This window comes from Trachypithecus francoisi, unplaced genomic scaffold (assembly GCF_009764315.1).
Source record: "Trachypithecus francoisi isolate TF-2019V2 unplaced genomic scaffold, Tfra_2.0 Lachesis_group0, whole genome shotgun sequence".
Classification (NCBI taxonomy): domain Eukaryota; kingdom Metazoa; phylum Chordata; class Mammalia; order Primates; family Cercopithecidae; genus Trachypithecus; species Trachypithecus francoisi.
Window position 1 is genome coordinate 69495084 of NW_022681453.1, and position 27713 is coordinate 69522796.

Below are 27713 nucleotides of genomic sequence, written 5' to 3' on the forward strand. Positions count from 1 at the left end.
ACAGTGAATTTTTTTCCCAGGGGTCAGCAGGTTCCCTTCCCTGCCAGTTTCACCAAGTACTGCCCTTGCTACATATTTTATATTTTGTTACATTATGTATGATATAAAACTTCTCCACATGTAGAGAGATAATGAATTTTGAGAACTCCAAGGACCATTTCATTTACTTATCCTTCATGGTATAAATTAATTTTTACCTCCACAAAGTTTCCCATCTGCTCCAGTTGGAAGTTTATTCTTCCTCTAAACTCCAGATCCACATTGTCTTCATGAATAATCAGCACTCCTGTTGCCTTAATCACCTTCCACGTATATATATGATGCCTCTCATATTGTTTATCATCTCAACAGCACAGCCCCTTGAGGTTTGGGAGCCTCATGTAAACTTACCTTGTCTCTGTGCATAGTAGATGCTCAAGAAGTATCTGGTAAGTATTAAATGAGTGATTTGTAAATATAACTCTCTGCTCCATCCACAACACCTTACCTCTGGATGCAGTAAGATTATCCCAAGAGAGGGCATGTTTAGATGCATGTAAAGATAGACTTTTGTGTATCTGTGTTTTTTTTTTTTTTTTGAAACAGGGTCTCATTCCCATTGCCCAGGTGGGAGTGCAGTGGCGTGATCATGGCTCACTGCGGCCTCAACATTCCAAGCTCCAGCTATCCTCCTGCCTCTTTTTTTTTTTTTTTTTTTTTTTTTTGTAGAGCTGAGGTCTCACCATGTTGCCCAGGCTGATCTTGAACTCCTGGGCTCAAGTGATCTTGAGCCTTGGCATCCCAAAGAGCTAGGATTACAGGTGTGAACCACTGTGTCTGGCCTGTTTGTGCTCTTGTTTGTAGTCAGTCTAGGGGTTAAGTGTAGGGAACTCCTGGAGGGGACCCAAATGAGTCAATTAAATTTTTTGCCCTTGGGAATTTTGGGCTGAGACAGAGTCCAATAGGCAAGGGAACTGCATTATGGTAGCACCCTGGAAACAGTCAAAATTCTTGCTGAGATTCCTGGAGGTGCCCTTGCTTCTATCCTTCTAACCACTATGAAACCTTTTGAGATTCCAGGAGATGCCCTCATATTCTTCTAGTAAGTTACTCTGCTTAAACTAGCAAGAGGCAATTTCTGTTCCTGACCACTAGGAAAATCTGACCTGATATAGTAGAATAAGGTGGGTCACTGACAGCACATAGATAACACTCCCGAAATAAATAAATAAAAAGCATTATTTGTGTTATCCAAGTATCCCACTTCATTCAAATAAACTATTCTTTCCTTGAAGAAAAGCATGGCCATTAGCTCTCTGAAAAGGAAAGGGTAAGTTTGGGACTGAACTAGTAACAACAACAAATAAAACCTTCAAAAGTTGTGGGGAAACAAATTATTTTCAAAAACAAACCATTTACATAGTTATACCATCCTCATATCATCTACACTGAGGTAAACAGACAAGTACAAAATCTGAATAACATTTGCTGTATTTAAAGACAAAGATGCTCTTATTGGCTCTTCAAAGGGCAGGTGAGGATTTACATTGATCCGATTCTTACAGTCTTATCTAATCATCCTTTGGAGCCAGTAACAATCTGTATATAGGATCCAGTTAAGCCAACTGTCTCCATTCCTCCATCCACCCACACACCCACCAGTTCTTTGGGATCTATTCTGTGTGAGGCACTGTGCTGGATCCTGGAGACATCAAGATGAGTAAAACTAGATTCTCACCTATTAATAAGTTCACAGAACAGTAGGAGAAACAGTCAAGCAACTACAGTAATGTCATATAATACAGGCATAAGCAAAGTACCATGGTAGCCCCTTACTGCCTCGAGGAATGAATGAAAGGAGTCAGAAAGAAGGTGATGTTTGAGCTAAAACTTGAAGCTAAATGGGAAACATTCCCAGGGAAATGAATCTTCAGCTCCTAATCTAAAGGATAGCAAATTTTGTTCCTATTTTAATTAGAGGAAATTAAAATTCAGAGACAATGCTTACACCTAGTAGGGCCTCATAGTGACAAGGCAAAACCATAGTACAACTCAGAAATCTGGACAGACTCACAGCACCTAAGAACACAGTCCCTGTGCTTTGCTAGTACTAAACAAAACAAAACAAAAAAAAACACACAAAAAAATCCAACTTTAAACATCTGCTTATTCCATGAAATGATCTTGCCAAGCATGTTCAACTTCTCTAAGAAGGTCAACAGACTTAAAATTTTGTGGAAAAGAGTTTAAAAAGCCTAATAGATTTCTGACAAATGGAATGTCTGGTAATTATGTGACTGAATCTCACATTTACTAATTCCGAAGCTAGTTAATACCAAATAGGTCTTAAGAGACAAAAGAAGAGAGGTGATTTCTCTGTGGAAAGGGTGGGCCTAAGGGGCAAGGATAGTTCTAAGTCATCAGACTCCAGAGTTTTAATCTAAACATTTTTCTTCATTATGTTAGAAAGAGCACCCTGAGATATTAAACTACTACCCAAAACATCTTTTTCAAAAAGGGAAAAAAGGAAAAAGGAGGCACTCCAACATGGATTTGCACTAAAACAAGTATCTCCTATATATTTGAAGTTGAATGCTCTTAACTACCAAATGAACGGCACATTCACATATGAAGACTTTTTGTGGTTCCTGCAAGACAGTGAGAGTGTGAATGACCCCTTCTGTGGCCAATTTAAGAAGGAAAAATATTAAAGGTATGCAAAGGGTGAGGAAGAGCTGCTGCTCTATGTATAGTTCCATTAAAGAATGAGGACTACTTCCTAAATTTATTAAGAGGCTTTGTCTTTTTTTTGTTTGTTTGTTTTCTTTAGAGAGACATTAAGAAGTAGGGCATGAAGGCACAAAAAGGGAACCCAAAATCCAATTGCAATAATTACTCATGCAATTGGCCTCTTTATATGTGGCATTATAGAAACCTCCTGAGTAACAGAGTTTATGATTTTACAAAAGAACTCCTATATCATTGCATGGCATGGCTACCGCTTCCTTAGACCATTCAGAGAATGATCCCCAAGTATTTTTCATAAACCCCATAGGGTTTCCTACATTAAAATAAAGTGACAGAGATCACACCTAGGATAATTTCACAGTTCCAGCAATGAGTTGTACTACTTCCAAATGATGAATTTTCTGCTCCAAATAATGGGACAAAGGGCATCATCACATGGACACAGTCAATTTCACAGTGATGGACACATACAGGTGGATGATCTGAGGCACAAGCTGTGATTGGTCTTAAGAAAATTAAAGGTAGAGTTGGGTTCAAAATCCACATCTCATGATTTCTGGTCCTTATTCATCCAAAAAGTTGAACTGCTTCATATCAGTGTGTTAGACACATTTTAAATCTTTCTCAGGAGTTGCTCTGGGTGCAGCATGATAAGGAAAACCAGGTATTTGGCTTGATAACAGGTATTCAAGGTATAGGTGCCAGGCTTATGGTAAGCTTCTCACCGTAGGATATCTGAGATCTGTTGCCACAAAGAGGACTATGGTCCTATGATGACTACTATAGTTCAGTTTTCAACATTTTGGGAATAATTTGATCATAACTTTTCCTTCTTGTTACATTGTAAGACAGGAATTTAGAGTATTCACTCAAGAGGTTCTCCCAGTAACAGGTGATGTCATCCATCTGCAAGTGGTTCCTAATAAACTGGCTTCCCCTAGAGACAAGATTTAACAAGAAAATGTTAAAGCACAGAATTTAATGATAATAACAGTGTGCATTTGAGTGCTCACCTTGTGCCAAGCATTATTCAGCATTTTATATAAATTAATTCATTTGAGCCTCAAGAACCAACCCTATGGCAATCATATCCACAGACATGCATGTAGCAATAGAACTTAACATCTTTTTCCTTTAAAACAACTTCTAAACAGCCAATGTTCATACCTGTTTAACTACCTCAAAGATTTTAGTCTACTTCTATAAAGCTTAGGCATATGTAGACATGTGTATATGTTCCCCCCCAAGACAGCTTTAGTTCTGAATTATCTCCATATGATGAGGATAAAATACAGATATCACCATGATAACAATATTCAGGTAACTTTGGCTAGGGCATAATGGGGATGACAAAGTAAAGTGGAAAGGGAAAATGAACAGAACTCACCTTTCAGCAATCTCTTGAGCTACATCATCATTTGCTTTTACAAATTGTAACAGCTCTCTAAAATGAAAAGAATTTTAGACTCTGAAATGTAGACCAACTTCATTAGCACTAAGTCAGAAAGACCATATAGATTGAGGTCTATGGATAATTTTAGGTATGTGGATGGTGGATTATTTCCTTAAAGCAAAGATATCAGGGTTATTATTTTGTTCTCTCAAGAACAAAATAATAAAAAAAAACCCACACACTGATTAAAGATACCCTATTGTAGATTTGGGACATATTTGAGAAAATACAGAAGTTACATTATATATTTACATATATTTTGTATATTTATATTTTACAGTATATTATATATTTATATTTATCTTACATATTTATATATAAATATATATATATATATATATATTTTTTTTTTGAGACGGAGTCTTGCTCTGTCGCCCAGGCTGGAGTGCAGTGGCCGGATCTCAGCTCACTGCAAGCTCCGCCTCCCGGGTTTACGCCATTCTCCTGCCTCAGCCTCCCAAGTAGCTGGGACTACAGGCGCCCGCCAACTCACCCGGCTAGTTTTTTGTATTTTTTAGTAGAGATGGGGTTTCGCCGTGTTAGCTAGGTTGGTCTCGATCTCCTGACCTCGTGATCCACCCGTCTCGGCCTCCCAAAGTGCTGGGATTACAGGCTTGAGCCACTGCGCCCGGCCTTAATATATTTTTATATATAGAAAAAATATATATACACAGATATCACCATGATAACAATATGCTGATAACTCTGGTCCTTCTCTATACCTCTTCCTTGCTCCTCCCATCATGAGAGGAAATTTGCCGAAGCTTCACTTGAATCAATTCTCACGCTGCATCTGAAAATACTTTTGACAATATAATAAGATTGAATATCCCTATCTTTAGTCTTGGAGAGATTAGAGCTTTTTAACTTCATTTTGTCTGAATGTTTCATTTGAAACCAGTATTAAAGCGCTTTTTCAAATTAAATTCCACTTATAGCCTACTTGGGTAATAATGCAATACTATGTATGTAAACCAAGAGGAAAAAAGCTTTCAATGGAAAAAAATCATAGGACTAAATGTCTTACATGACTGGTTTTAAGGCATTAAGGCATTTTTAAAAGCAGATTGGAAGGGTCTTTAGAAACTCTGCATTAGGGGATAACTGCTTACTGGACATTGGAGAGATCTGTTTTGACTGGGATATAGTGAACCCATGGCTTCAGCTGTGGATAGAAGAATTCTAGCCACTCATCACCAACATGGAAAACAAGTGAGCCACACAGGAAGAGATGTTTAAACCGGAAACTTGCAGCTACACCTCGAAAATTAAACAGATACCTGAGGAAAAAAGAGCAAAATACACTTGATGTTATATGCCTGTTGCCACAAATATGACCTTTTATGCTTATTCTCCCCTCCCCTTCTTTCATGATTCCTCTCCACTCTCTTTCCACTTTGAGTTTTCAAGGACACATTGTATGTTCCTAAGGGGTTTCTATCAACTCTTTGCTTTACCAGGGCTAGGACTACAGGTTGTTCTGGGAATGTCAGGGTGAGGAAAAATAGGGGATTATTTTCTCGAGACAGAGCTAGATAGGGTCAGGAGCTGGGTGCCGGGTAGAGTGTATACAGGGCTCAGAAGGAAATGACAGTTTGTAGATTTGGAACATATTTGAGAAAATAAATGTTCAATGGTAAACATAGAATATAAAGAGTGAAAAAAAAATTCACAAGCTTTTCTAGGCCTAATGTCTCTAACTAGTCATGGCCTCCCAAAGCCTTGTTTTTCCTCTAGTGTACCCCATCTGCTCAAAGGTCTCCACTGCTTCCTAGACATCACCCTCTTCTCTTAAAGTATAGAGCAATGGTCCCCAACCTTTTTGGCACCAGGGACCGGTTTCATGGGAGACAATTTTTCCATGGATGGGTAGTATGGGGGAGATGGTTTTGGATGAAACTGTTCTACCTCAGATCATCAGGCATTAGATTCTCGTAAGGAGCACGCAACCTCGATCCCTTGCATGCGCAGTTCACAATAGGGTTTGTGCTCCTATGAGAATCTAATGCCAAGCTGATCTGACAGAAGGCAGAGCTCAGGTGGTAATGCTCACTTCCCCACTGCTCACTTCCTGAGTGATAAGGGCCCTCTGGTATAGAGAGGAGAATAAGGAAAACCTAATCAATTTTCAGAGATTGCCCACAGGAAAAAAAAAAAAAAGGCTTTCTTCTCAGCATTTCTCATGCATGCACCTGTCTCCAACCAGAGATGCTTTCCATGTAGATCCTACTCTGTGTGTCACTGGCATTTCTAACTCTGAGCCACCCCCACCACTGCTGCCCTCCTCTAGACCTGGTTTAACCTGTTCATTGAATTCTTAGTCCTGGAATTTTATTTTATTTCTCTTAGAGACAGGGTCTCACTATGTAGCCCAGGCTGGTCTTGAACTCTTGGGCTCAAAGGATCCTCCTACCTCAGCCTCCCGAGTAGCTAAGACTATAGGAGCATGCCAGCACACTAGGATAATAATTCTAATATTTATTAACTGAGAAATATTTGTTCTAACTTCAACTATTGAGTGGGTGGGGCATATGGAGAGGTAATTACATTACTGTGATTACTAGCTAGCATGCAGCTATCTGTTGTTCTGTTCTACAGATGTTCCATTCTTCTCTACAGTCCCTGCAGAACTCAGGTCAGTGCATACAGGCCCTCAGGAAAAGCTAGTGAAATGAATTAATGCATCTTTCATTTACTCCAGCTGGGCCTTCATATTAAAGTTCTCACCCAAAGTGAAGCTATTTCAAAAGCAGTATGGAAACCAAAAGAGTCAGGAGTCCTGGAAATCTTACTTGTACTTGCAGTGATCGACAAGATGGACATCCTTAGCAGCTGGCTTTCCTAAGGTATCCTTTAAGTGGGAAGGAAGTTATTAGTATTAGCAGCAACAGCATTTATTGTGATCACTGTGCAGCAAGCATTGTTAAACATTTCATCAACATTACCTCATTTAAGCTTCATAATCAATATACTCAGGAGACATTATTATTCCCATTATATAAATGCAGAAGCCAAGGCTTCGGAAGTTGAGATTTGCTCAAGGTCAATGTGGCTCTAAATAGAAGACAGAGTTTTAACCAGGGCCTGTCTGATTTCAGAGTTTAAGCTCACCTAAAGCCATGTTGCCCTCCTTTGAATTCAGATGTCACAGCCCGCAGCACACTTCACTCTGTGTAAATTATGTATGCAGAGAAGATCTCAAGTGCTGGCTGATAACCTTAGGGGTGTATACAGCCCATACTCAAATTATGTTGGGCATGCAAAGTATTTAAAAAAAAAAAATCAAATCATCGCCAACATTTATAGGTAGTAGGATATTTCTTGCAAAAATCCAGATTTCCAATCTTTCTTGGGGAATAAAAAGGATGATCTGGCAAACTGGGCTCTTATTAACACTTGGAAGTGTTAGTATTCTCTCTTGCTCACCTACTGATAGCACCTGCTGGTCCCTGGGGACATCTGAGTTTGCGATCCCCATGTACACTCCATCCATCTTAGCAGATGGTAAACTCCTTGATGAGGGGACAAGTTTTGTTTGCTTCTGCAGCCTCCCACAGTAGATGCTAACAACTTGTATTCTAAATGAATACATTTTTCATATTTTTATTATTTAACAAAGTTTTATAAGCTCACTTGCTCCTATCTGATTAAAAAACTGTATGAAATAATACATACACCTCAGATTTACTTAGTTTTCTCCCAAGAAGTCTAAAGCTTTTTCTCATAGCATCCTCATATGGTATATGGAAATGTCATATAAAGGAAGGTTAAGGCTTTCATTTCTTTGATTAAGGCAAAAAGCCATAGAGTTAAGAGGAGAGAGTGGATTGTAAACCAATGGTCCCATTTCTGGCTTCACCTTAGAATCACTTAAAAGTTTTAAACAAATGAACATTACTGGACACCAGCCCCAGAGATTCTGACTCATTTAATTCATTTTTTAAAGCTCTCTGGTTGTATTGCACAGCCAGGGTTGAGACCATTGATTTAAACCAGGGGTTGGCAAACTACGACCCATAGGCCAAATCTGACCCACTGCTTGTTTTTGTCATGGACTAAGAAATTTTTACATTTCAAATGGTTAAAAGAAAAGGCAAAAGAAGAATATTTTATGACAAAATTACATGAAATTCAAAATTCAGTGCCCATAAATAAACTTTTACTTATTTATTTTATTTATTTTATTTTTTTTGAGATGGAGTCTTGCTGTCACCAGGCTGGAGTGCAATGGCACAATCTTGGCTCACTGCAATCTCTGCCTCCCAGGTTCAAGCGATTCTCCTGCCTCAGCCTCCCGAGTAGCTGGGATTACAGGTGCGTACCACCATACCCGACTAATCTTTGCATTTTTTAATAGAGACAGGGTTTCACCATGTTGGCCAGGCTGGTCTCAAACTCCTGACCTCAAGTGATCCACCCGCCTCAGCCTCCCAAAGTGCTGGGATTACAGGCGTGAACCACCATGCCCGGCCATAATAAAGTTTTTATAAGAACACTGCCAGGCTCATTCATTTACAAACTGCCTGTGGCTGCTTTCATACTACTGCTGGCAACTACAACAGAGACCATATGACCTGTAAAACCTACAATATTTACTATTTGGCCCTTCCTGGAAAAAGTTTGTGACCTTTGGTTTAAACCTTCAAAGTAGTGCAATATACTAGTCATAATATGGCCAGAAAAGCAATGTAAGTTTGAAAAAGGAGAATTTACATATATGCTAATGCTGGTTCATGGAACTTTCTTTACATTCACCTCACCACTGAGAGGAAACCTAATCTCAAATTCTACCCAGGTGGCAATGTTCTTTGAGTGAGAATGTTCACTGCTGTAGTTCTACTCAGATGACTGGTGATTACTTTCATAGATTTCCAGGCCTGGTTTTTGGTGTATTCCGCATCAACAAGTTTTGGATTTTTTCGAGACAGAAGAATGAGAGGATCTCGTTCTGGACTTGTCCTATAAAAGAAACACGTGACATAAAACTGTGCGGCCTGTATTAGAATACTGTTCCCAGTCCCTGAAAGGTGAGCAGGACTAGGACCCAAGGCAATGACTCTGCACAAATGGACAATTCACTGGTGCCGTGACAGCAGAGGAGGGGTACACTGGGTACTGCAGCATCTAGGTCATCCAGGGCTGGTCCCGTCTGTACCTTTAGGGTTGGGGAGTGCTTGGCCCTTCTTTGTCTGCATTTGGTCTTAAAGGGTATGTTGTTCAGGTCACTATAGTCAAATCCCAGGGAATGATTTCCCTTTTAGGAAAGTTCATGTAGCTTCTATAATCACTGGTGCTTATAACTGTGAGGCTAGCTACTCACCACTCACTAAAACAGCTACATGACCTTTGTTATGTACACTCTGTACAGTCCAGTATAATATTTAATTTTTAAAAAATGCACAAAAACCAAAGGGCTTAAAAACCTAATGACTATATGTGGAAAAATTTCTAGTGATGTTCCAAGTAGCAGAGGGTCTTGACATGTGAGGCATCATGGATTCCTTGATAATCTGTTAAGAACTATGAACCAACCTCCTCTCCTTCCCAGAAAAATGCACATATCCCCACATAATTTCAAGGGAGTCCTAAAACTCTTGAAGTCCAGACATGGTCCCCAAGTTAATTTGTGACTTCAAGATTTAAGAATCAAAGAAGTTGGTAAGAAATAGGACATAGTAGCTGGATAATCAATTTACCTCCTAAAGTCTATCTCCCAAGCGAAGAGGAGGGTGAAGAGAGAATATAATCTCTGGCAAGGACTCACTTGCTAAAACTACAAAACCTTCTCCCTTCACAGTCTTTTCTATTCATCTACTTCACAGATATTTATCGTATATCGACATGCTAGGAACTGTTATTGGCACTGGGACTATGGAGCTGAACAACACAGGGTCCTTCTACTACCTTTGCCATTTTTCTCTTCTCTTTCCTCCCTGCTCTCTTCTTCATTTTCAGCAGTCTCAGTCTGTGCTCTATAACTACTATCTGGCAGCCACATGTTCTGATAAAAAAGGCAGTTAAGAAATATGGTGTTGAGTCCTGCTCTGCATTAACCAGCAGAGTAACTGTGGCATGATCATAAGCTACTCCTAGAAACTGATCATAAGCTACTCCTAGGGACTGTAAGAAGACACCCATCTGTTGTGTTTGACATCACACAATCAATGGCCAACACACTTGTGACACTATGTAAAATATCTGCTAAATGACTGAAATGGATGAACTTTACTTCTTTGAATATCAACTCAGTCAATGGTGATTTGGGCAAATAATGTGAATTATTCTCAAATCTAAAATTGTGATTCCACATTTCTTTCTTTGTTATCTTAGCTTTCCCTTTGAACTACAGAGCTTGTCATACCCTCGAGGTTACTTATATTTTACATTACTTGGAAAAATATATTTGTAAAATGTCAGAAAATAATTCACCTTGATCCTCGGAAATATGCTGTAGAGTTTTTCTTTTTCCATGGCCACTGTGCTGCTGACCTAAGAATACAGAATTTAATTAGTTTCAATATATCTTTTTCAACTATATAAGAATGTGCTTTAACCATTTCTGAAGATTAGTTCAGAGCTTCATATTTCTAAATGAGTCTAATCAAAGCTACTCAAAAGAAAAAGCCCTAAAGGACACTTTGTTTCCTTTTGCTACCATTTCATGGCTCTGGAGGTGCTATCCAGTTGCATCTACAAATCTACTCCCCATTAACAAGTTAACAACACTGAAAGAAAAGCCCCCAAACCCTGAAGGTCATGATTAGGTGTCTTTATAATTTGGCAAATGTGGATTTCCTCTGTACCTTAAGTAGGGTGCTACTGATTAAATTAATTATGTGAACAAAACTGCAAAAAAATTAAAAAGCATCAGAAATGGAATGAAAGGGAAATCACTCTCTGATTTTATGTTTTCCATAGGTGGGAAGTGTCATTAGATTTAGTCTGATATTTGAAAAGCACCTTTGTATTCTTAAAGCCAGACTAAGTGCTCCATAAAGATGAAGTCCTTGAAACTCAGATCTCAGTACACATTACCACGGCCAGCCTTCCTTACTGAAACTGCTAGCTCACAGATGCATCATTCTTAACTTGCTTCGTAGGAACCCTCCCAGTACAGAAGTCTACACAGCATCTTCCTCTGAAAAAGGAGGGGAAGGCTGAACTGAAGTTAATGAGGGATTGGTGGGCTGTATTATAGTAATGGAGCAACTCAGGATATAAACTTTCTAGGCATAGATCCTTTTCAGATACATATAATGTCATGCTGCTTATTTTCACTCAGCTGAGAATGCTGCTCAGTATTTTCCAGGTCCTCAGACCTCCACCCTCAGCCAACCTGGCTCATCCTCTGGCCTTTTCCTGAATTCTCCAGTCTAAGGAGAATCACCTTTACCTGATTCTCCAGTCTAAGGCCAGAACTATCTTGTCTACCCCCTACTTCTTCCTGCCCAAGCAGAGACACTATAGCACTGGATTTTTGTTGTTTTGTTTTTAGTGGAAAATATTTCATGCTCCTCATGCAAAGTTCTCATGAAAAAGCATAAAGATAAAAGTAAGAAGTCCTCTGGAATCTCCCTGTCCACAGGTAACAATGTAACATTTTAGCCAAGAATTTCCTGGCAATCATTTCTTCATATTAGTAGCTTTCAATTGGGGGTGATTTTGCCCTTCCCTCCCACCCAGGGGACATTTGGCCATGTCTGTAGACATTTTTTATTGTTACTACTAGGGGACTGCTACTGGCATTTAGTGGGTATAGATCAGAGATGCTGCTAAACAATCCTACAGTGCTCAGGATAGCTCCCAGAACAAAGAATTATCCAGCCCAAAATGTCAGCAACACTAATACTGAGAAACTTTGCTCTATGTAACAGAGGTCACACTATACATACTGTTAGGTAACAATCATTTTTTATTTTTTTGAGACAGAGTCCCAGTCTATTGCCCAGGTTGGAGTGGAGTGGCGCATCTCTGCTCACTGCAACTTCCGCCTCCCGGGTTCATGCCATTCTCCTGCCTCAGCCTCCTGAGTAGCTGGGACTACAGGCACCCACCACCACACACGGATAATTGTTTGTATTTTTAGTAGAGATGGGGTTTCACCATGTTAGCTAGGATGGTCTCGATCTCCTGACCTCATGATCCGCCCGCCTTGGCCTCCCAAAGTGCTGGGATTACAAGCGTGAGACACCGCGCCCAGCCCAGGTAACAATCTTAATAGGAAATATAAATAATAATAACAGCCAACATCTATATAGCACTTCACTATGTTACAGACATTGTTATAAGTGCGTTGTAAATATAAAATCATTCTCACAATCTTAAGAGGTAGGTTTTATCATCCCTATTTTACAAATGAGGTCCTTCAGAGGTTAAGCAACTTGTGCAGAGTCATGTAGCTAATAAGAGTCATGATTTGAACCCAGAGCCTTTAAAACCTACACTGCCTTTCCATTCATGCACTATATTCCATTTTATAACCTCTGGCAAAGACTCACTGCAAAAATTCCATTTTACAGTCATATTATGATTCACTTCATACTTTATTGATGGGCTTTTGGGTAGTTCCAACTTTCTGCTCTCAGAAACAACATGGTAGTAAACATCCTTGTATAGAAACCTTTGCACACTTGTCTAATTCCTTAGGATACATTCTAGATGTGAAACAGCTGGGTCAAAGGATACACAGCATACATTTCCAATTTTGATACATATTATCAAACTATCTAACAAAAAATGTATCAATTTATACTCAAAGTTACTTCTCTTTATTTCCTTGGTTCCTGGGGAAGCTGTATTTAATATACATACACAGACCCAAACTGTGTATCACTGTTCTCTCTCTTTCATTCTCCTAACCTACCCATCCTTCCTCAAAAGACCTAGCTTAGGACTTGTTTCTCCAGGCAAGTGCTAACAGTGGCCACCACAGCCTGGTGCTACCCCAGCCCTCTTTTTTAAACTCTCTCTGACAATAACAAATGAAATATTTAATCTGTAAAGAACAATGAATTCTTCTACAGAGTGAAATATAAATCAGTGGGCACAAACTCCCAAAATATCAGAAAAATAGAACGAAAAATGGCAGGCAGACATCAGTGCAGATAGATAAACAAGTAGATTATTAAATTTTCAAGGTAACCAATGAACATCACTAGAGATTCCAAACAGAGGGTTCTAAAAAACCAAATGGCAATTCTATAACCATGAATAAATTCAATTGAATAAAATAGGAAGGTATCAAAAGAAAAAAAAGCATCCATATAAGATTACACTTTAAAACATTCTATCTGCCTAAAAATTGTTTACTAGTTTACATGGGGAAAAATGGTATTAATAACTACATGGTGGAGTAACTAGATAACACCTTGACCCCAGGAGTTTGAGTCCAGCCTGGGCAACATAGTGAGATCCTGCCTCTTAAAAATAAACAAACAAACAAACAAATAAATAAATAAAGTGACTGCTTCATATGTACTGACATGGAAAGATTACTTAGATACACCAATAAGTTAGGGGAAAAGTTGCCTAAGTTATACATATTTGTAAAATTGTATGAGCATATATAGGTTTCATAATCAGTTAAAGTTTTTACAGATTTTAAAAACAAGGCAGCTGCATGCCAGGTGGGAAAAGAGCTACAAAAAGAAGAATGTGAAAAGGGTATTTGCAAGTACCTGAGGGGGTGGGGTGGGGGAAAGGATTAGAAAACCAAGGCCAAGGCCAAGAATAACTTAGGGGAAAAAAAGTTTAAAACCTTTTTTCCAGCTTAGTGTGGTGGCTCACGCCTGTAATCCCAGCACTTTGGGAGGCCAAGTGGGGAGGATCACAGGGGATTGAGATCAGGCTGGGAAACATAGCAAGACCTGTCTCTACAAAAAATTTTAAAAACCAACCAACCAACAAACAAAAAACACACCTTTTTCCCCCCGTCTCAAAATTATGTTCAAAACCCAAAAATAAACAAGGAATGACAGTCTCAATGTCAGGAAAACACAAGGAATATTAACCAGTAAAGAAGGTTGGATAAGGCACTTGGAAACCAGGACTTTAGGCCTAGACTTGCTTCTGACCTTGACCAGATCACTAAACCTTTCTGTGCCTTCATTCCCTTATCCCTGAAATAAAGGGCTGGACAAAGACAAGTTCTAGTTCCAGTTCTGTAAAATATGAGACTGTTATTATTTTTTAAAATTTTCAAATTATACCCACTGGAGAAGTTTGTTTTTTAACAAAGGGCTCTACCCACCACTGAGGACTGCAGCCCTGTACGTTTCTTCAGGAAGGGAATATTCCCTTAATCCTCTTTGAATCTTCAGCCACACTTGGGAGAGGTGATAGGTATTTATGGAAACAAGGTTGAATTGTTTGCTTTCCTTATACCTGAGAGAAGGCCTATAATGACTGTGTTTCTGCAAGTTCCCTAGTTAAGCACCAAAGTTGTCTGAATCATGATATAAAATGTAGCTAGGTAAGAAATACCTACAGCTTGGATGAGCTACACAATCTAAATTCTGAAATGATAGCAGGATGGAGTCAACAGGCCAAGGCATGTCTCAGTCATGAATCAGAGAGGATCTGGAGTAAGCTTGTACTTGAGATGCTTATGGGACATTTATGCTCCCTCAGCCCTGCCTAAAGTATTTAGTTCTCAATTGCCAAGTACATTTATATTCTTCCAAATAATTTTCTATCCCCCACATGACACGGTCAGTCATTTTTTCTTACTATGAAAGAACGCACTCTTATTTAAAGAATCTTAAGTATAGAAAAACTGAAAATACTGACTGGGCGCAGTGGCTCACACTTGTAATCCCAGCACCCAGTGGGTGGATCACTTGAGGCCAGGAGTTCCAGACCAGCCTGGTCACCATGGTGAAACCCCATCTCTACTAAAAATGCAAAAAATTAGCCGGGTGTGGTGGTGCATGCCTGTAATCCCAGTTATTCAGGAGGCTGAGGCAAGAGAATCACTTGAACCTGGGAGGCAGAGGTTGCAGTGAGCCGCGATAGCACCACTGCACTCCAGCCTGGAGACAGAACGTGACTCTGTTGCAAAAAAAAAAATTAAATTAAATTAAATTAAATTTAAAAAAAAGAAAAATTTAAAATAGAAAACAAAAGTCTGTGACAATCCCTTGCAAAGAGGCATTGCTGATAGTTTAGGATGGACTATTCAGCCCTTTTCTATGGATATGTAAACATTATTAGACATATACAAAATTGTTTATATTACAGTTTTCTGTCCTTCATTTTTAACTTAAAAATTAGTTACTTAAAAGTAAATAGGCTGGGCGCGGTGGCTCAGACCTGTAATCCCAGTACTTTGGGAGGCTGAGGTGGGCGGATCACCAGAGGTCAGGAGTTCGAGACCAGCCTGACCAACATGGAGACACCCCATCTCTACTAAAAATACAAAATTAGCCGGGTGTGGTGGCACATGCCTGTAATCTCAGCTACTCAGGAGGCTGAGGCAGGAGAATCACTTGAACCTGGGAGGTGGAGGTTGCAGTGAGCTGAGATCGTGCCATTGCACTCCAGCCTGGGCAACAAGGGTGAAACTCTGTCTCAAAAAAAAAAGAAAAAAGTAAATAATTGGTTATATTCTATGGCTTATTTCAAAAAATCCCAGAAAGAGAAAAAAATAAAACTTCTTTAAAGGACCTACCTTACCAGATCTTCTCTGAAGAGGTCCCACCGTCCAAGACCTGTAGGATAAATTGGCCAAACAGCAGGTCCCCCTTCCCAAAATGTCCAAGCAGGATACATGATATCATGGTACTCTGATGTCTTCAACAAAAACAGACAGGTCGTTCTAAATCAGTCTTGGAACAGAGTGAAAAGAGGCAACTGCAATCATGCCACTGGATCTGGACAGCCTTGGTTTAGTGTCACATTGCCAAAGATATATTTTCCCTATTTTCCAAAGTCTAGCCTGTAGACATTAAAAGGCAAAAGTGACTATGGATTAAAAGTCATGGGCTCACTGAATTCCAGAATTTAGAATCACATTAAAGGTCAACATTTTCAGTTCACCCAAATTCTGTTTTCCTAGAGGATATATACTGTTAAGATTTTCAATTTAAGGAAACAATATGTCCAATTCTGAAAAATCACAGAGCTCTCTCATTGCTTAACTATTACACTTAAGAGTTTACACTGTCTTATTTGTCTTATTTGGTTATTTCCCAATGGGTTTTTTTGAGAGCAAGAGCCAAGAAATACAGTGCAATGGTTAAGAGTGTGGGCTCCTGAGGTGGATCATATGGATTTGGATGCTGACTCCACCTCTTTACAGTTCTAGGCAAGTTACTTAATGGTTCTATGCCTCAGCTTCCTTATCATTGTAATGGGGGAAACAATAATATCAATAATATGATCTACCTAAAAGGCTTATTTTGCATATTAAATGAGTTGATACGCGTAAAAATCTTAGAACAGTATCTGGCACATTTTACGCACTTGATAAATATTAGCTAGTGTTATCTCATACTATGGCACTGTTGGGCTCACATTGATTGGTCAATACATTCTTGGTTATTCATCGATCAGGGTCAGAAGTATGGATGAGCAGAATGAGAGGAAGGGGTGTTATCACATATCTTTTCAAAGAAGTTTGAGGCTGGGCACGGTGGGTCACACCTGTAATCCCAGCACTGTGGGAGGCCGAGACAGGTGGATTACCTGAGGTCAGGAGTTCGAAATCAGCCTGGTCAACATGGTGAAACCCTGTCTCTACTAAAAAATACAAAACAAAACAAAAAAAATAGCCAGGCATGGTGGCGGGTGCCTGTAGTCCCAGCTACTCGGGAGGCTGAGGCGGGGAATCACTTGAACCCAGGAAGTGGAGGTTGTAGTCAGCCAAAGTCGCGCCACTGCAGTCCAGCCTGGGCAACAGAGACTCTGTCTCAAAAAAAAGAAAGAAGTTTGAAACCATTTGTTCCTTTTTTTTTTTTTTAAATCCACCTGCCTCGGCCTCCCAAAGTGCTGGGATTACAGGAGTGAGCCACTGCGCCTGGCCTCCATTTGTTCCCTTTTTATGGTTACTTCTGTTAAAAATCTGGCCACTGATAAACCTCTAACTCTACTGTTTCTTCCACTGGAAATACATGCACAATATGCTGTTTGCTGTCTCTCAAATATGTTAAAAAAATGATGTGATTCCTCAAGCACCTTAAACATAACAGCTATTCAATAGAAGCTGCACAATTAACTATAAAGTTGACAGAGTAAAACCCTCCCTTGGAAACTAGAAGTCACTGATTTAAAAAACAGGAGGAAAGTAAAGATGAACGGAAAGTTAGTATACCAGTGGTCATACTTCATTATCCACAGAAACAATAGATAGATAACAAACACGAAGTCCCTACTGACTTACATGGGAGCCTCTATCTGTTCTTCTGGGTGAGTTTCACGACAAACAATGGAACCAAGCACTTTTGAGAAATGAGGCTAGATCATGGGAAATGCAACACAAATGTGGCCTCTGCCCACTTGCAACACAGGAAATAAAACAAGTCTAGGGAGAAAGTAAACTGTGATAAAGAAAAAGTGGGGACAAAAGGTCCCTCTGCTTTGGACAAACCAAATTAGAGATAGTGTTCCTTTCCCCAGATTCCATGGGGTTTTCCTCAATTCACTCCTACCCCATAGAATCTTCCATCCACTCTCTTCTAGCCTTCCCACCCCCACCCCCAAATGCTTTCCTTGTCTCTGGGGAACCAAGGCCCATCCCTGGCGATACAACATTTATATGAACCTGAGCACTGACAAGATATTCCTTGCCCCCAATTCCCTAAGCCCACAGATGTGTCCTAGCTACTCCAATCTTCCCTAGGTTATCTCTGGCCTATCCCTTCAATGCACTGCCTGCACACACACCGTGTGGAGTTATCTGGCACCTTCAGGTTCACTTTTAGCCATGCTGGGCCCCTGGAATATGGTGACAGATGGGACAGATGATACCCAGCACTATGGCTGAATATATACATAGTAGGAGCTCAATAAACTTTTGGAATGAAGGTGTTCCCTAACTCCAAGCTTTCTTGGACTCCTTCCTCCCATGCTCTGTAGGATCTTCGAGACCCACCTCTAATTCCTGTAGGTTTCTCAGGCCTCTCACGCCCTCGCCTCCATCTCTAGCCCTATAGACACTCAAGCAATCTTACATGACTTACCGGTTCTCAACTTCCTCTCTTCTGTCTTTTTGCTCAATCACTGTGACGCTAATAGAGACACAGACCCATTTCTGTACCTCAGTCCTCATCCTTACCATTGCCCATCAGACTATGTCACAGGACAATGATCTCATGCTCATAACCTGGAGGACCACCCTCCATCCACCCATGTGGCTCTCCCTGCACTTACCTTACTGAAGGAAAAGACTGGGATGGCAGGCTCCATCCATTTAGGAACCTGAGGATAATCTCGTACATTGATCACCATCTCCATGTCAGGGAGACGCCCAATCACTTCCAAAATAAAGTGTTCAACACCACTACACCTGTCAACCAGACATACCATAAATTCAGCAGAGCAGTGCCTACAGGCTCTAGGACAAGATGAGGTCCCATTCACATTTTCAAGTAAGACAAGCCAGTGTTCCAGATCATCAGCCTACTGCAAAGTCCCCTGAAAGCAATGCTTCTAAAGGGGTTATTCTGCTTTTTTGTATTGTGCAAGTTCACTCCTAGCTAAGCTCCTCCAGCTTAAAATACTTAATAAAATTTTCCAAATAAATCATCATAGCTTTGAAGGGAATATTATTGCTACTTCTACCACTTTATTCATTCTTCTTTTTCTTATTTCCCTTATATGGAATAGTTAAATTAGACAAGATACAAACTCTCGTAACAGCTGAAATAGCTAATTTTCTACCTGTGTTCCTCTGGCTTTGCTTCTCACAAAGACATCATTTTTATTTCCATTATAATTAAGTCTCCTAGTTTATGAGAACAGATAGAAAACCTTTCATTATCTTCAACCTGAATAAAGAACACTATCAAAATCAATTCTGCAAGCCAGAAAAAGTATTATATACATAATCATAAATACTGTAACATAGCTTTCTGACTAGATTCCCGGGCATCCTCAGAGGATTTCTTGAAAGAAAAAGAAGATACACTGACAGTTTAGCTGGTTTCTGCCTCATTCTTTGAGGTCCTGACCAGCACTATGCTAGAGGCAGCATTCAAAGGCTTGATCAAAATTTCCTGGTAGCATGGAAACGACTGATTTAAAATATTGTTTTACTACTTGGAAGACTTAGGCAGAAGGGTTCTTTGAGCTCAAGAGTTCTAGACCTGCAACATAGTGACACACTAGGCAATGTAGTGAGACCCCCTAGCAAAAAAAACCAAGTGTTTTATATATAGGGAGATAATTGCAAAAAATATCAATGGTTCACAAACATAGGAAAAGATGCTCAACTGTATTAATAATAAAGAAATACCAATGAAACTAAATACCAATTTTACCAATCGGATTGACAAAGATCAAAAAGTCCAATAGTGCAGTGTTGGTGAGGGTGTGAGATCTATTCCCAGCATATGATATATGAGCTATGGAAGTGTTTAGCCTCTTTGTAGGACAATTAGCTTCTATTTACCAAGATTTCTCTTTTTTTTTTTTTAATTTTTTTATTTGAGGCAGGGTCTCTTGCTCTGCCACCCACGCTGAAGAGTACAGTGGCATGATCATGGCTCACTGTGGCCTCAAAAATCCTAGGAGCAAGCAATCCTCTCACCTCAGCCTCCTGAGTAGCTGGGACTATGGGTGTGTGCCATCACACCTGGCAAGTGTGTGTGTGTGTGTGTGTGTGTGTGTGTGTAAAGACAGAGTCTTGGTATGTTGTCCAGACTGATCTTGAATTCTCGGGCTCAAGTGATCCTCCCACCTCAGCCTCCCAAAGTGCTAGGATTACAGGTGAGAGCCACTGTGCCCAGTCTATCTATCTATCTATCTATCTATCTATCTATATATATATATATATTTTTGAGATGGAGCCTCGCTCTGTGGCCCAGGCTGGAGTGCAATGGCACAATTTCAGCTCACTGCAACCTCCACCTTCTGGTTTCAAGTGATTCTCCTGCCTCAGCCTCCTGAGTAGCTGGGATTACATGCACAGGCCACCATGCCCAGTTAATTTTTGTATTTTTAGTAGAGACAGGTTCTCACCAGGTTGGCCAGGCTGGTCTCGAACTCCTGACCTCAGATGATCTGCCCGTCTCGGCCATCCAAAGTGCTGGGATAACAGGCATGAGCCACTGCACCCAGCCTATTTATCAAGATTTTAAAATGACATTAATTGGCCTAGTTATTATACTTCTAGGAATTTAGCCTACATATATATTTACATGAGTGTTCACGGTAACAAGAATGTTCACTGCAGCATTGCTTGCATTATACAAAAAGCAAAGGGATGTGGTGAGGGATAATCTAAATGTCCACTGATAGAGGGCTGAATAAAGAAATCCATATAATAAACTATTATGCAGCCATGAAAAAGTGAGGTGTTCTCTATGGACTCTTATGGAACAATCTCAAAATCTACTGTTATATGGAGAAGAAATCTAAGTGCAGAACAGAAGATAGAGCACGTTTTAGTTTGTTGATAAGTCTGGATGCTTGTATATGTATAGACTATTTCTAGAAGGATATACAAGACACATAATTCTTATCGTTTTTTGAAAAGAGGTCTCAGGGGCTAGAGGTCTGAGGTGGAAGAGAAACTTCCTTTTCACTGAATGTCTTTTGCAGGTATCCAAATATTTTAGCATGGTAAAATAGTCATCGGCTGCCTGAAGGTGGGGCATGGGGAGGAGAGGGAGACAGGGAGATGCAGGAGAGACGGACTGCAAAGAGGCAGCCAGGCTCCAGCCTGGGTGACAGAGCAAGAGTCCCTCTCAAAAAAAAAAAAAAAAGGATCGTATCTAGACCTAGAAAGATATTATTTCTAGCTATACGGGAATCTTCGAGATATCATACCACTGTGTGTATTTCATTCAGGATTGTGTTTTGGAATACTGCATTCTATTTGTATTTTGTCCCTCTCTGTTTTTTTATTTTACCATGCTAAAATATTTGGATATTTTACATATCCAAAGTGCATGTAATATTCTTTGACACTAAAAGAAAAAAAATCTAGTTAAAAAGTTTTTAAAAAGTTGCAGTACAACTTATACATTACAGCTAAAACACTCATATTTCTTTCACATTTGGCTTTTAATTTAATTTGATTTTTTATTTTTTGAGACGGAGTTTCTTTCTTGTTGACCAGGCTGGAGTGTAATGGCATGGTCTCAGCTCACTGTAACTTCTGCCTCCCAGGTTCAAGCAATTTTCCTGCCTCAGCCTCCCAAGTAGCTGGGATTACAGGTGCCTGCCACCATGCCTGGATAAATTTTTTTGTATTTTTAGTAGAGTCGGGGTTTCACCATGTTGACCAGGGTGATCTTGAACTCCTGACCTTAGGTGATCCACTCACCTCAGCCTCCCAAAGTGCTGGGATTATAGGTGTGATCCACCATGCCCAGCCACATTTGGCTTTTAAAATAGTACTCTCTTAAATAATTCCATTTATAGAGAACGCTAGAAAATAATCCATAATTCGAGAAAGTAGTCATCAGCTGCCTGAAGGTGGGGCATGGGGAGGAGAGGGAGACAGGGAGATGCAGGAGACAGGGACTGCAAAGAGGCAGAAAGAATATTTTGGTTGTGATGGAAGATTCATTATCTTGGCATAAACATACATGAAGACTTAGTGTACACTGTAGGTTTTATTTTTAATTGATAAATAATAATTGTATATATTTACAGGATACAATGTAATGTTTTGATATATGTTTACACTGTGGAATGAGTATATCAAGTTAATTAACATAGCCTCATATACTTTTTCTGTTGTGGGAACATTCTATACTTTACATGTAATTTATGTTAACCACACCTCAGTAAAGCTGTTATTAAAAAATACCATTACAACTAAGTTTTGAAATGACTTGTCTCTAGAATTAGATAAATCTCTGGTTCCTTTGCTCATCCTTGAAATGTGGAGTTTATATTTTATTTTATTCAAAATTGAATTTTTAAAATGTCACATAGGTTTCTGAAACTGGATAGATTAAAAGCATCTAGACCTGCCTGTAATCCCAGCACTTTGGGAGACTGAGGCAGGCGGATCACAAGGTCAGGAGTTTGAGACCAGCCTGATCAACAAGGTGAAAACCCGTCTCTACTAAAAATACAAAAATTAGCCAGGTGTAGTGGCGGGCGCCTGTAGTCCCAGCTACTCAGGAGGCTGAGGCAAGAGAATCGCTTGAACCTGGGAGGTGGAAGCTGCAGTGAGCTGAGATCACGCCACTGCACTCCAGCCTGGGTGACAGAGTAAGATTCCCTCTCAAAAAAAAAAAAAAAAGAAAAAAGAAAAAAAAAAAAAAAGAATCCTATCTAGACCTAGAAAGATATTATTTCTAGCTATACGGGAATCTTTGAGATATCATACAACTGTGTGCACTTCGTTCAGTATTGTGTTCTGGAATACTGCATTCTATTTGTATTTTGTCCCTCTCTGTTTTCCTTAGTTGTACGTGTAGCTAGGATAGGGAACTTTCAGTGTCATTGGAAATATACATTACTTTATTGCTAATGAAAGGTACTGTACTCCCTTCAGAACATTTCTAAGCTCATGATTATGATCAAAATGTTCTGAGCTCAGGAAGAAGAGAATTGTGCCTTTCAGAAACTTTGAAAGCATTTCATTTCATTTGGCAATTGTTCAGCAAACTATTAAACATTGGGTAAGCTTTCAAAGTCCAACAATGTGTATATTCTTATTTTCTTTCTCATTTGTGGAAATTAAAAATTCCCCCAGACTCACAATTTCTATTTAAAGTCTCTATTATTGAGTCCCAAATAATGAAACAAATGTCTGTTTAAAATACCTTAACGATTTTTTCCTCTACAACCTATTTCCCCTGATATCTGATAGCCAAAGGGTAACTGATTTCCTCAGGGTTGTGGGATATTAAATAATCTTTCTTTTTCATTGTTCTTCTTATTATTTATTTGAGACAGGTCTCGCTCTGTCACCCTGGCTGGAGTGCAGTGGCATAATCATGGCTCAGGCTTACTGCAGTCTTGACCTCCTGGGCTCAGGTGATCCACTCACTTCAGTCTCCCAAGTAGCTAGGACTACAAACACATGCCACCACACCCAGCTAATGTTTGTATTTTTTGTAGAGATGAGGTTTTGCCATGTGGCCCAGGCTCATCTTGAACTTCTGAGCTCAAGCAATCTTCCTGCTTTGACTTCCCAAAGTGCTGGGATTATAGGCACAAGCCACCATGCCCAGCCTGTTTTCTTGTTTACATTTATTTATTTATTTATTTATTCATTCATTCATTCATTCACTCACTCTTGCTGCCCAGGCTGGAGTGCAATGGCGCAATCTCAGCTCACTGCAACCTCTGCCTCCTGGGTTCAAGCGATTCCCCTGCCTCTCAGCCTCCTGAGTAGCTGGGATGACAGGCACGCATCACCACACCCGGCAAATTTTGTATTTTTAGTAAAGACAGGGTTTCTCCATGTTGGTCAGGCTGGTCTCGAACTCCTGACTTCAGGTGATCTGCCCGTCTTGGCCTCCCAAAGTGCTGGAATTATAAGCCTGAGCCACCACACCCGGCCTTGCTTACATATTTATAACAGTAAATATTAAATTGTTACAAAGTTGTTATTAAATACAAATAATATAAATCTTTATGTACAAATTGATAATTTTTTTGCAACTCTGCACATTTATTTTACTTTTAATGACAGAATAGGGTTTAGAAAGATGCTCTTACATAAGGGAATATTATGCCCTCTGAGTTTTGTATCTTCTAATTTTATAAAGATTTGAGTTAAAAAAAAAACAAAAAAAAACTCCAAAATGCAATGCTGCCTAAAACCAACCTCCACGCTCAGCCCATGACCCTCCCTGCCTACCATCCTGCCTTCAGCCAAATGACATGGTACCTCGGGTCTCACACCTGAATTTCTGAAGTCCTGGCTGGCGTAATTTGCAGCACTAGTTACTCCTGTTTTTTAGTTTTTATATTTTTTTATAGACAGGGTCTCACTCTGTCATATTATTTGCCACTCTGTCAGATTATTCGTCATAATCCAGGCTGGTCTCAAACTCCTGGGCTCAAGCAATCCACCACATAGCGCTGGAATCACAGGTGGGAGCAACCACACCCCATCTAGTTACTCCTCTTGACTCTACCACCTCCCCTTGAATATTCAGTATCTAGAACTACACTGGCCCATGACAGACATTCAACCAATTCCTCCTCCTCCTTCAGTCCAGCTCCCTCCTGCTAGGCCTCATTGGCCTGTATCCTGCTGCTACTGTATCCCAGGGAAGGAGCAGAAGAGGCAGAGCCACCACCAGTACTACCAGTGATGAGCCAAGTCTCACAGAGCAGACAGGCTTTGAGAGTAGCTCGCAAGAAAAATTCCCAGGCAAGGAGAAGAGCTTGTCGCTATTTCATAGTCTGCCTGAAATGGGAGGAGGGATCTGCTTGCTAGTCCCATGAATTGGCTCCTCTATAAAAGGGTATCAGGTAAGCCTCTATGTAATAAAGTCAGAAGATATATCTACCTCGTAACTCTTACCTTGAGGGGAACATGCAGTCATTTTCCCGGTATAGTCTGTTCTTAATGATCTGATAGTGGGTCCCTAGCTTCCGTCTGACTACCTCTGCCATCATCTTCCTGGAGATGCCTCCTCGGAAAGGAGTTAGATCCTCTTCTATGACACTGGGAAAGAATGGGAGTCATTAAGGAAAGCAGGCCAAGAGAGTGGTGCCATTCCACCTACTTCCTAAGTGCATTTAGGTTTTGTATTAGAGAACACAGTAAGTGGAAGGAAAGAATCAAGGGTGAGAATGAACAGCTCTTCCCTAGAAGCCCTGTAGGTAATCTGAAACACCAGTGGCAATAAAGCAATAAAAAGTAAAAAGTGGGTCAATGTCTCTTCTTCCTCCCTCCATCTGGATTGCCCCTCCCTTGGCAGTTCTGTATTCCTCTTTCACCACTCATGCCACACCTGTGTCCTTCTAGTCACTTCAGTCCTCCTGGCATCTCCTCCCAATCCCGCAGGAGGTGAAGTTTCTGCCTTACAGTATAGCATGGACTCTCTTGTTCTGGTCTGTCTGGTCCACGCTCTCCCCGATACCCCCTTACTCTGATAGCCTGACAGCAGTAACCAAAATTACACTATTTTATATTCCTTTTAAAGTTGAGTGCATAGTAAGTTTTTAATAAGTATAAGCATCCAGGGAATTTTTTGAGGAGTCAAAAATAACACAAAGCGGAGCTTAAAAGACCCTGTTATTTAGCTGAGGAAGAATCTGAGACCCAGAGGAGTTGAAGTGGCTTGGCACAGGGGTAACCAGTGGGAGTACCGGCACTAACACCCAAGTCTGTTTTCAGAGTAATCTATCTACCATACCTCATCCCGGCCCTGAGGTGCATTCTCTCTCTGAGACGGAGTCTCACTCTGTCGCCCAGGCTGGGGTGCAGTGGCGTGATCCCAGTTCAATGCAACCTCTGCTTCCCGGGTTCAAGCAATTCTCCTGCCTCAGCCTCCTGAGTAACTGGGATTACAGGCATGTGCCACCACGCCCAGCTAACTTTTGTATTTTTAGTAGAGACAGGATTTCCACATGTTGGTCAGGCTGGTCTCGAACTTCTGACCTCAGGTGATCCACCGGCCATGGCCTCTCAAAGTGCTGGGATTACAGGCATGAACCACCATGCCCAGCCTGACGTGCATTTTCTAAAGATAACCATCAGGAAATTTAGGACTAGATTCAGCTATCGATGGGTTCATTTCCTCAACAATATTTATTGAGCACGTACTGAGGGCTAGCAACAACAAATAAGACACAGACCCTGACCTCAGGAAGCTTGCAGCCCAGTGGGAAAAACAGATGCACGTGCACTGAATCCCACAGTCAGTCAGTGGTTAGGCTGAGACCACCTGAGCCTTTCCCATCCCAGAGCATTTTTATTTCCTAGAAAGAGAAAAACATCCTTGCCTTTCTGACCACTGCAACCAAAATCTCTCGAGGATGTTAGAATACTTCCTGTGACAGCAACTAAACTCTCAAAGACACATCAAAGAAAATAACTCACCCATGGTAGCAGCTGCAGTTTTGACTTGAACATGGTTCGTAATTCTCCAAAGACCTGTTAATTTGGTCAATAAATACTTTCCATTTTGAACCTTTAAAAAGTGAAGTAAATGATAGTTAAAAAAAAGTCTCCTGAGCGTTATTTGCTAACACCACACAGGCAGAAGCAACAGAGGACCAAAACTTTCAGAAATCCCCTTCCCATCCAACTGACGGAAACGAAACGCCAGGGAGGAATTTTTGTGTGTGTAACTCACGCTCATGTCAAGTCTGTTCCTCTACCCGGGTGTCAGGTGTCCAAGAAACTGGAAAATTCCCAAACTTAACGCCCAACCGTCAGAATGCTATGGATAGTGACGCGGACTATCACTTTCTACTAATCAAATTGAACTCCACAAAGAGGATCAGTTAAAAGCTACAGACATTAAACCCCTCTTCTTGTCTTCTGGCAACGCATATACACACGCGCGCGCGCACGACATTCGCCCCCATCCCCGACCCTCAGTGTTTCAGGCAGGTCCAGAGTAGCCAAGCACGGGCGACGCCTCCTGCGGGTGAACGGGGAATTCCCTCCCCTCCCCGTCATTCTGAATTCTGGGGGATGGGTTACTCTCCAGCGTCCAGAGCAAGAGCAGAGACCCCGGCACCTCACTCTCCGCCGCAAGGCGCCCCGGTGCCCTCTGCCCAGATCCTAGCTATAGCGGCCACAGCATCTTCCTGGGCGCCGGCCGCGCGGGGGAGCGCCTCGGGACTACGACCAGACCACGAGCCCAAGGGGCAGGCTCGGCACTGCCCGGAGCCCACCTGACTCCTTCTGGCGGCCCTGCGCTGGGGGCAGGAGGAACAACAGCAGCCAGAGCCGAAGCGGCGAGCTAGCCCACCACTCCATCGCCAGCCCACCTACTGCAGATTCCCCGCCTCGGCGCTGGCAGAAGCGCGGCCCCGCACAAAGATGGCCACCCTGCCTCCTCCCCCCGCGCCCCTCCTCCAGTCCCCAGCCTTGAGGCGGAGTTTCCCTGAGAAGGCTGCGCCAGGAAGGTGGGGAGAATAAACCAATGGACCAGTTGCCTATCCTCCCTCCCTGGCATCTCTGGGAAAATAGGTCTGCAGCCAGAAAACTGAAGGCCAGAGAGGGCATGTTTCACAGTTAGTGGCACAACCAAGGCTTGGCGTAGAGCCTAGGCTAAATAGTTCTTCTCTTGACATCAAATTGTCTATCAAAGAGCATAGATTCGTTGAGCGCGCGCGCCCGCGCGTGTGTGTGTACAGCACGGTTAGACCCAAAGGTTGCAATTAGCATAGCAGGGGTCCCTTTGTAATATGAATTTATAACAGTTGGGGTGACTTAGACGTA

General features: G+C 41.0%; 1 protein-coding gene across 2 annotated transcripts; it reads right to left on the reverse strand.

Annotated features, from left to right (window-relative positions):
- Nucleotides 1-1223: 1223 nt before the first annotated feature.
- On the reverse strand, nt 1224-27326 carry POGLUT1 (protein O-glucosyltransferase 1). Of its 2 annotated transcripts, none has more exons than XM_033211148.1 (11): nt 27164-27326; nt 26361-26451; nt 24837-24980; nt 18548-18683; nt 15849-15970; nt 10610-10669; nt 9040-9139; nt 6973-7031; nt 5293-5460; nt 4115-4171; nt 1224-3664 (listed from the first exon to the last, which is right to left on the reverse strand). In XM_033211148.1, the coding sequence occupies exons 1-11, from the start codon at nt 27246-27248 to the stop codon at nt 3508-3510; spliced, it is 1179 nt and encodes a 392-aa protein (XP_033067039.1). In that variant the 5' UTR covers nt 27249-27326; the 3' UTR covers nt 1224-3507. The 2 variants fall into 2 exon arrangements, with proteins under 2 accessions (XP_033067039.1, XP_033067040.1); XM_033211149.1 differs by lacking the exon at nt 27164-27326 and adding an exon at nt 26617-27157.
- Nucleotides 27327-27713: the final 387 nt, after the last annotated feature.